This window comes from Patagioenas fasciata, chromosome Z (genome assembly GCF_037038585.1).
Source record: "Patagioenas fasciata isolate bPatFas1 chromosome Z, bPatFas1.hap1, whole genome shotgun sequence".
NCBI lineage: Eukaryota > Metazoa > Chordata > Aves > Columbiformes > Columbidae > Patagioenas > Patagioenas fasciata.
This window is the reverse complement of record NC_092560.1, coordinates 53,163,744-53,174,419: the sequence shown is the minus strand read 5'-3', so window position 1 is coordinate 53,174,419 and position 10,676 is coordinate 53,163,744. Positions and strand designations below refer to the sequence as shown.

Below are 10,676 nucleotides of genomic sequence, written 5' to 3'. Positions count from 1 at the left end.
TCAGGCCGTCAACCATAAAAATCCCACACAGTATAATAGTAGGCAGAATAGAGAAATTTGGTTACAATATGACACAGTTTGCATCATAAACCTAAACAAACAAATTCCAAAACATGGTTGACAAGTTGCTTGAGCATATGACTGCACTATGCCCTCAGTATTACATTAATAGGAGTATTGGGACTGCATCACCAGGAAAACTGAACTTGATCTCAGTCTCTTCTCACTGAAAGTCAGTTTGCTACATCCAAGCTGCAAATCCCTTTTAGAAGCTCATAAGGAAAACCACAGCAAGGCACTGTGATTATTTGTGGCTGCCTTTGACATACGTGTATTTAAGCGTATTTGGTTTTCTGCACAGCATGCACAAAATTCCATACATAATCTTAACATAAAACAAAGGCTTAGGATATGGTAATAGAAATGTTTTATTAATCAAATATATTTACATTTCTTCATCTTCTTTTTAAATGTGTGCCTGTTATTTTCATTTAAACACCATGTAGTCTTTACAGTTGATATCACAAGAATACAGCTACATGCATGACTTAATTGATCCTTTGCAGTAAAAAAGATGCAATTTTATGAAGTTTAAAAAATGTAGACAAGCTGTTACCTTTCTAATTACAATGTCATCATTATTTTTATTACAACAGAGGACCCCTTCAACATACTGTACATCTATTGGGTGAATTATGCAGTTTTTCAGATTGACTTGATGATATAAAAACTTTAAATATACTTCAAAACTTCAAACCAAAATATTTTTTAAAGGCTTCATGCAGTTCCAGAATCTTTTATTTTCTGGAATCTTATCCACAGAAAGGACTTGGACAGAACAGGAGAGTGCTGTAATTGTAATGTATATATTAAAAAAAAAAAAAAAAAAAAAAAAAAAAGCACAGTTGATGACTCTCAAAAGCAATGAGGACTTACTTTTGGACTTCCATTTACTTATTCATCTGAAATCACATCATTTTATCAGCTATAAGACAGCATCACATAATGTAATGGCACCATACAAATAATAAATAGTACTTAAAAGGAGAGATGATGCTACCAAAATAAAAAATACACACATCATTGCTTGTAAATTTCTAGTATCTAATGTGGTGTAATTATTACATTATTCCCAATGCAGCTTTCTTTCATGGGAAGACAATGAAATTGTATTAAAAAGATCATATTTAGTGTCTATAGCTGCAGGTTTGTAAAGGAGCTAGTGTCTTTCTCAAAGGAATAATTCTCTGAATATATAAAATTTAATTTCACACTGAAAATAAATCAGAACCAGGCATAATTTTGAAATATGACTTCCAACAAGTTCAGGTTTGGACAAAAAAAACCAATCAACCAACCAAACGAAAACAACAAAAAACCCTTGTGTTTATTTACCAGACTACAAAAAAAGAGATGCCAAGTGCTTCAGAAATCCTGAAATGGCAGACACATGATCACTAAAGTTAAAGATAATACTACACTTACTGCTTCAGTTTACTGTGTGCAAACACATCCTGCATTCATAATAGAACCAAATGTATGATTGTTCCATTGATACATGAACAGAAACTCACTCAGCATTCAGGAAGTGCAGACAAGAACTTGATTCTCTCTAATCCAATCCAAGGATGTATTTTAGGTTGTCCATGTTGGTTTTACATGTGTTATATTGTAACAGAATCCCAAATGTTGTACTCAAGAAAAAAACACTATGAAATCGTGGGTTTTCACTGAATTGCTTTTGTATGCTGCCAAATCTGTTGTGAAGGCTCTGGATAAAAACCAATACTATAACTGAAATTGTGCTTGGGAATCTGGCACAACACAGTGATTTACACAAGAAATAATTATTTGGAAAAACAAAACAAAACAAAACAAAGTAAGTTCAGCAGAAATCCAAATCTGGTATATTTTTGTGAAAATTCAATAAAATCTTGAAGTAATTGATCTTTATTTCACGTTCATTCAGGACAGTATTTAGACATGTTTCATTAAAAACATGTGAGTAAACTTATCTGTTTTCAGCAGGGAAGTCACAATATCTGTAAGCACATGCTTAGGTGCTATTTGCATTATAGGACTCAAATATAAATCCCTTTCTGCAAGAGGCTGAGTGCTCTGGACTACCACTGAACAGAAGAGCACTGTAAGATAATGCAACAGCACAAGTCAGTGATCTAACAGGTAGCTCTTATTTTTATTTTCTTTTCAGACCACAACATATCGCTTTTCCCACTTGCTCTATTTATAGATTTCTGCCTTTTTTTTTTTTTTTTTGGGGGGGGAGGGGTAGGAATATCTATTTGCTTGCAGAAATTATCTACGGTTGCTGTTCAAATGATAACCAAAAGCTGGTGCCCGATCAAGATGTTACTTTACATTATGTCTGTTAAATAAGGGAAGGTGTGAACTATCAGGCATGAGGGTGTGAAAGGTTTAGGATCATGTTTTGTTTGTTTGTTTCTGTTTTATTAACCCTGCTAGGAACAAAACGATGTTCAAATAGTCACCTTTAAGTTGCAATTCTTCCTACCCAGCTTCCCATGCTTCTTTGAACCTAAAAAACAAACACACAAGTAAACACATTTGTATAGTAGCTAAGAATCTCTCATAGTTTGGAGGATAAAATCAGGCAAGTGATGACAGAATTACTCACTCCCCATATCTCTGCATTGAAAAACAGAGCTGAAAAACTCACAGGGCTGAAAACTTTTTATGAGATAAGCTGGTGCTTGCTAGAACAGTGATTAAAAATACTTCTTTTCCATGATGTTTTACACTTTTAATGGCCAAACATGAATACAGTATCTCCTGAAATAATGCCCTGCGAAGCTTTGGAAACTCCAGATTCTGCAGTAAAGTTTCTGCAATATATTAAATGAACATCCTGAAGTAAGGTTGTCTTAGTTTTTAAATTCCTTTTAAATGTGTCTGAAGTTTACTTTATGCTCTTTTTCTGCTTGAGCTCTTTGTAGAATTCATAAGTGGTATGAACCTATTATTAAATTTGTAGCTGATTCTGTCTAGCCCTTTACAGAATTGGATACTTAATTCTCTACATATTTAAAATCATCCCCATAAATGTTTTTAAATATTTAATATAATCAACTGAGCCCTTATGAGCCAGCCAGCACTTCAGTTTTGGTGCAAAACTGAATGAATCTGTTTTAATCCCCATAATCTCCACAAAAGTATTTTACAGTTTTATCTTATGAGATAGCATGACCTCAGAACTGTTTAGGTTTTGCTTCTTGATGGTGGTACTTTATTTTTGGTTGTGGGTTTTTTTTTTCTTTCTTTTTTTTTTTTGTGATTTTTTCTTTTCTTTCTTTTTTTTTTCTTTTTTTTTTCTTTTTTTTTTTATAACATTTTTATCAAACTACAGCTCTAGCATTGAGACATTCAATATATAAACAAACACTACTGGTCTCCAGAAGTGAAAACCATTCTTTGATTAGACAAAATCATGAGATCTGAACTACATCAAGGATAAAAGCTTGAAAATGTCAATGTGGAAATTGTTAAATTGAACCAAAGTAATGACATCTGAGCTTTTTACATTGATGTTGAGAATATTTTGGCTTTCTTTCATTAATGACTGTACCAGGCAAATTTCCATTAAGTGAATACTATGAAACCTCCAAGCCATTTTCAAAGTGTCTGAGTTCAGATTTAGCTTTTGTTTTGAAGCTCAGTCTGAGTATGTTGAAAGTGTGTTTATCTAATACAGGAGCACTTTCAGTTTGATCCAAACCAACAGAAAAAAAATATCAATGGATTACAGCTTGGATTTCTGATCAGTTTTTCTAGAAATCAGCAAGCCATTAAATCAGTCACCCAAACAATAAACATCATCTTTGTTTTGCTCCTCATAATGCAATTTACAGGTAGACTGGAAACTTAAATATTTAAAACACTTTCTACTGTCTCTGTCTTTCATAGCTATTAGACTGAATTTGAGACCTCTATTAGTTTAAAATTGTTTTCCTACTGGCTTCTTTATATAATGTGTATTTGCAGATATACAATATTCCTTCTTTTTTTTTTTTTTTTTTTTTTTCCCCAGGATATCTTTGCCAACACAATGCTGTTGAATGAAACTACTTGCATGAAGAAGTGCACAGAGTGTAACACATGAGACTATGGAAATGAAATGCCCTTTGATCTGAGGAGGCTGACACTGACCCCGATATGGCTCTTGATCACTTCCCATTCCACACAGCAATTTCTATTATAGCCATGTCAGGGTCAACTTAGCCCAACCCAGTCAAATGTACAGATTACATCTGGGTTCTTTGACTCATGCTACAAAAAAAGGTGCAACAATAAACAAGTCCATGTGCATTCTCAGTCATAACTATGGGCAGAAGAACCCTTGAGATTCCTCACTTTGGCATTAAATAACAATTATAAAGGCTTTTAGAATTAAAGCAATACCTGGTGGGACTTGAAATGTTAACAGTCCCAAGTAACTTGTCAATTGAAATAAGACTCATCCCTAGTCATAAATAAATAATCTCATTCCTGGTCTCACTTCCACGCCAGGATCAATATCTCTTAACATCTTACTTATTTTATTACTGCTTTTGGTTTTCTGGGACTGATTGAAAGTTGCTCAGAGGAAATCTTTGGTTTTGCTTAAGTGTCCGTGACATTTAATCATGACTTTCCTTGCAGTTTAATTCCAACCAGTCAATCAGTTAATCCACTTCAATTGATTCTGTGCTCTCTGTTATTGGCTTGCACTCATTGGGCATCCTCTGGTGTCGACTCAGCTGGGTGGCTTGTGTGAAGCTCCTCTCACACCTCTCGCACCTGGTGAAGGCAAGAGAGAAAATTGAGACTGGGGAGCTAGTCTGAGGGGGGTGATGGGCTTTGTCTCATCCTGCCTAATCAGAACAGACACTCAAAAGTGGCTTCAGATTTTACTGGCTCAAGAGGTTTAATTGGTGGCTACTTCCAAGGCCTTGATGCCTATGATGGGACAAGGCCTGTCTGATTCAGAACAGAGGAATCTGTCAATAGACAGGGGGAAGGTGATTTCTCCAGAGAGGCCTGTCCTGCTGAAGCTCTGATCACTGTCAGTTCAAATAGATAAAGAACAAAAAGAGATTTTTAGGAGTGAGCCATCAAAGAAGCAGCTTGTCTGCAGTTTTCTGCTCTGTAACCCCTAGGAGAAATTGATGACAAATAGAATTTCACTTTCTGCTAATTTAAAATCCACAATTGCCTAGTGGAGGAAGAGAAATCACAAAGCAGTAATCACTCAGTGCTAGAACAAGAGAAAACTCTTTGTTTATCTGATCTGACTATGCAGTGGAGTTCGTTTTAAATAGACACATAGAGTTGGTGGTTACTTAATTATCTGAAAACATCAACATTTGAGAAATCTGTGGGTTGAGCAAGAACTCACAACAGTCAGCAGTGTTTGCTTCACTGACTTTTATGTCATCTTTCTACCTGGTTCTCTTCTTAGAGAACACTAATCTGCAACAAAAATAACATGTGAATGAACAAACCAAATAATTGAATTTCAGAGGGGATAAGATGGGGTTTATTGCTAGCTCGGAATGAATCACCTATCCCTGCCCTGGAAGAGAATTTATTGTATTTAATCTCCCAAGCACAGCACTCTTAATTTGCATTCTGAACACTAGATAAAGGTGTTTAATAAGTCACAAACACGGATGCAGCAGATTCTTCTTGTATGGTGCTCACTCCAAAAGACATCTTTGATTTAATGGTGCTGTGTGATGTTTTATCTTCAAAGAAGATTATCATAAAAGTATCACTACAATGAATTCTTCACCTTCAAAGGAGAAGTGAGGAAAATAAAGCGCTCAGCTAATTCATATTCGTCTTTTTCTCTTCACTGATGTGAATGATAGGAAGTGAACTGTCACTGATCTAGTTGCTTACAAACAAACAAACAAAAGAAAATAAATATATTTACACATGTACATAACTGTGGAATGTTCTTCACATTAGTAATTTTTAGTAAGAAAGTTCTGCTTCAGGAACATTTAACATAGACATTACAGAGTCATTCATCCAAGCTACTGTACCAATCTAAAAAGTCAACACTTTTAAGTTGTGTTTCTTTGATTGTCTTTCATGGAATATTTTTAGCAGCCTGTTTCACTGTTAAAAACTGCACTGTGATCTTGACAAATGTAAAATGTCAGCTTTAATGTATCAGACCTATCAGCTCAATGAAAATAACTCAGAAGTATTGATTGCTTAATGATTTTTGGGGTATTCATTAGCGTCTATGTGCACATCATCCACTCTCCAGAGCTTCTGAAGTGCTGATGACACATTAGTGTATGCTGATTGTTTATTAGAATACTGATTAGTTACTGGATTAGTGTGTCAAAATATACTACCTTTCATTGCCTGACAAACTTGCAAATTATTGTATTATTTTTATATACATAAATATATATATATATATATCTGTCACAGAGGCATTAGAATCAATTTTAAGGCTGGGGCTTAACTTAGTCTGTATGAGATATTGCTATCTACTTGAACTTGATAGTTTTGTTGTTTTGATGTCTACAAACACCAGCGCTTTGCTTGCTGAGTAATAGGAGGGTTGGATCCTTGCCTGACCACTTATGTGGTATATAGTTGCAAAATAACCTACAAAATCAGGTGTGGCAGTGCCTGGCCAAATAAATGAAATATACTATATCAGGATGCTTAGTGGCCATACGTGATTCAGAGAAAGAATATAGACTGATCAAAAGACAGAGTTCCTCATTAAAACCACTGGCCGTGAAGCTGTGGTGAACCTCCTTACCCCTTCTGGAGCCTGCCCAGAAGGCTAGAGCTGGACACCACATTCACTCAGCACCTTGCATTGCTCTTAAAAGCACAGAGCAAAGCTCATTATATTTGTTTAAAATCCAGGTTCCTGCCCTTTATTCATAAGCTTCTTCAGCTGTGAGAGTGCTCTAACTCCCCAGCTACAGACTGTTCTGCAACACTTTCATACAGACGCAGGAAAGCAGGATGCTGAAGAGAGACCAGAAAAGCATAAACATGTTGTTACAAGCATCTGCCCTTTGGACAGGAGGAATATGGGTGCCTAGGGCTGCTGCTGGCTGGGCTGTGCTCTCTGCACTACAAAGGCAGAATACAGCTTTCAACAAGACACTTAATTCCTCTGGCTTTCTCATGTACCCAGATAAACTTCAGATAGTACCCAAGGTGCCTAGTATTTTCTAAACACTTGCAAAGGTTGTGGATGGTGTTTTCAGGACTACAGTTTTGGATATATAAGTACCTGGCTTACAGGCAGGGACCTCTATTAGTCTCCTGACTCCTTTTTCCAATGCAGTCCAGAGACGGAGTTGCCTAAGACAAACTAATAGGAAGAATGAAGATAACAGTGCCACAGCAATGGGCATAACTATTTCATGGTAGGTAGGAATGGGAGGAAAATCAAGAATATTTTTTTCTTTTGAATGATGATGTACTCTTTCCTTCTATCAACCATCCTTTCACAGGCTGTTGTAGAAGAATAACTCCTGCAATGACCTGTATCTATGAGGCTGACGAGCATGTGTGTGCATGTTTTTGTGTGCATGCCCAATGCCACACATGTTCAATGTTGTGTTGGAAGGTTGATAGTAGCTAAAACAGTCAGGAAGGAAAAAGACCCCACCTCTCACGAGACCACTCACAAAGTAACCATGGGGCTGAGCACAAGCCTGGATATTAGACATTTGGTTAAGCTTCTGCTGTAGCTACAAGTATTGACAATAATTGTACTTATTAACTGAGAGACCACATAATTTCCACTTAAAACATCTGATGGCATTTGAAAGTAATTTAAACAGCCGTTGACACAGCATAGATCCAAAGAAGCTATATAATAGTCCTCAAACAATTAGAAGCCATCAGTGAAAACTGGATATATATTACCCTTTTTTTTTTTTTTCAATGTGTGTGCCTTTCTTTTAATTGTAGAGGGGAATTGTACTACAATATTCCACCTCATGAAACAGAAGACTTCATTATACCATGAGATTTCCCCATGTGCCTTGCTTGGGTAGGGATGGTAAACAAAATGTTTCTTAAATTCGCAAATGATCATCAGTCAGTTTGGGATATTTCTAAGGTACTGGATTTTCTGAGTTGGGTCTCATTGTCACTGGTCTGTTTGTTTACAGTGCTTTCGAAACATTGACATTGAGGAGTATAGGCAGGATTGGTTTAATTCCCAAGTTTATGTCAACTTCTGTTAAATGCTTTGGGTGAAGAAAATGCTGTGATCTATTTTGGGGAAAAATATAATCATTTGCTATTTCCAAAATAAAAATTTTAAGATTTCATTCAAGAATGACATTTAATGTTAAATTTTAAACTCATTTGAAAGAGTTCAGAAAACACACACACAAAAAAAAAAACTAAAAGTGAACTTAAACAACAACAACAAACAAACAAACAAACACCAGTACAAAGCTGAGAAGCTGAGATGTCACTGCGGGTACAACATCTATATTCTATATTCAACCTGAAATGGATCTTCCCCAGTTTTGCATTTCAGTAAGAAACTATGAAAAACACCTGGGTTATCCCAATCTGAAAGAATCTTTCCTCTAATTTTTTTTGGTTGACTACTGATTATTAGAGGTTTGCATAACCTTGATTCTACAGGCAAGTTCCTTGACTATCTATATTTTTTGTTGAAATGGAAAAGACTGAGGGAAAGAATTTAAGAAAACAGAGATGGCAAATAATCTTCCTTTTTCTCCTACTTAAGAGCTTTGTTCCCAGACTAGCAGCCATAGTGGAGACTTCAGGAAGATAAGAATACACAAAAACTTTACGGTGGTGAGGCTGACTTGATAGCTCGTGATGACATGAAAAGAAATCCCTTCTAACTGGACCTGCAGTGCAGGCAATACAGTTAAAGCTTTGACTAGAGATAACCTCACTTAGCATTGTTATCTGTAACAAAAAGTAAATAAAGAAGTCTTCCACCATACTTCCAAAGTTACCTAGGACCTACAAAGAAGTTGTCTTCTCACAGAAGAAGCTTTTTAACCAATCACAGAATTCCTCTTAAATGAAAATTAAATTGAAATATTTTAAAATACTGTCACTCTATGTTCACAATTTTTAACACCACTTTCTGAAAGTAATATGCATACAAACATATACTTAGTGTTTGCCATCGCCTGCTTAATCCAAAAACCCTCTTAGAAATGTAACAGCCTTACTGCATTAGAAATAGTGAGGTTGCATTCACAGTTGATGCAAGTTAGCTGTCCAGCTGACTGCCCATTTTCATCCATGAAATAGAACCCAGCAACACCTTCATGCATCTTATTTTAAAAATATCTTTGCTCACATCTAAGTAATTCAGCATTATCCGTGCATAGTCATTGTTGCTAATAGCAAAAATATTATTCAACAGAAATAAGTACTTTACCACGGATATAAAACTTTTTGAGCTACAGAAGCCCTATTTCAATGGACTTTTTTCACATATTTTTGGCAAGCATATACTCAAAATCCTTTTGCAAACAGATATTTAAAACGTAAATTGCATGGTCAAGAGACAGAAATCTTGTTCGTCTCACTTATGGTTCTTGTTTACTAGAATTTGTTGAGTTTTTTCCCTAAGCTTACTTAACACCAGGTCTTGGACACCTCCTTTTCAAAGGAGGATCTAAATGATGATGAGACATTAGATGAGCTGCAGCTGTTTCTTTTTCCTCCAGCAGAGAGAGCGAATCAATTTCTAGAAAAGTTTTCTGCCCCTCCTATCTCAAACACAATCAGTCCTGTATGGGAGGCAAATTTGCCCTTTTGAACACCTTGCAGGATCAGGGCTCATGTGTCCCCTTATCTGACTAGCTGGCATGGGAAGACCTGCAAGTCCAGTTTTAATTTCATGTGAAATTACCAGTCAGCTTACTGCAAATACTTCAACAAGACTTCCAGAGAGAAACTGGTACTACTATTCCTTGAGTTTGAGGAAACTAAATAAAATTCTACAAGAATGCGATTATGCCATACGTCATGAAGAAGCAGTACAGACCATCCATGTTCTTTGTTGCTCTGCCCTGCAGCTTTAAGAATAGGCAGATACATCCCGGAAGACTTAAAAACTTCAGCATAAACAGGGCAAAACAAGCAAACAAATCCCAGACCACTGGCACATACGTTAAGCGCTTTCACAAATGAAATTGTGCTGTAGTCTGGACCATTTTGGAAAAGAGTAAAAAAATTATGAAACTAAAGGGGAAAAATAATGACTCTAAATGAGGAAAAATAGCAGATCTATTGGAAACATGACAAAAACAGGAAGCTAAGGAAAAAATTAAGTGGAGTCAACAAGGTTACACATAAGTAACACCTTAACATTAAAAGAAATCTATTTTCCATTTTGACCTGGAAACCTCTTCCATTAATTACTAAAATCTATTTACACAGCAACTAGATAAAATCAATCTGATTGCTTACACTACTTTTGGTTCACTTTGTGTGGGCTCTGAGCGTTCAACAGACTGGCTCTAGAGGATTCAATGTTTAGATGCTCTGAGTTTCCATGTTTTACCACCTACAACACAATCCTAGCCGTGATTTCTGGTATGCAAGCTCTTCTGTACCAGACATGTAGTATTTGGTTCCTGGCTCTGTCCCCTTGCCCCCAGCAG

General features: G+C 36.0%; 1 protein-coding gene across 1 annotated transcript in view; it reads right to left on the bottom strand.

Annotated features, from left to right (window-relative positions):
* Window positions 1-410: 410 nt before the first annotated feature.
* The window catches only part of PRDM6 (PR/SET domain 6), a 78,767-nt gene continuing 68,501 nt past the window's right edge, over window positions 411-10,676 (bottom strand). Inside the window, exon 8 of the mRNA XM_065861088.2 lies at window positions 411-4,815. Within this exon, the coding sequence (XP_065717160.1) occupies window positions 4,701-4,815 (115 nt within the window). The 3' untranslated portion in view covers window positions 411-4,700. The remainder of the gene's footprint in view (window positions 4,816-10,676) is intronic.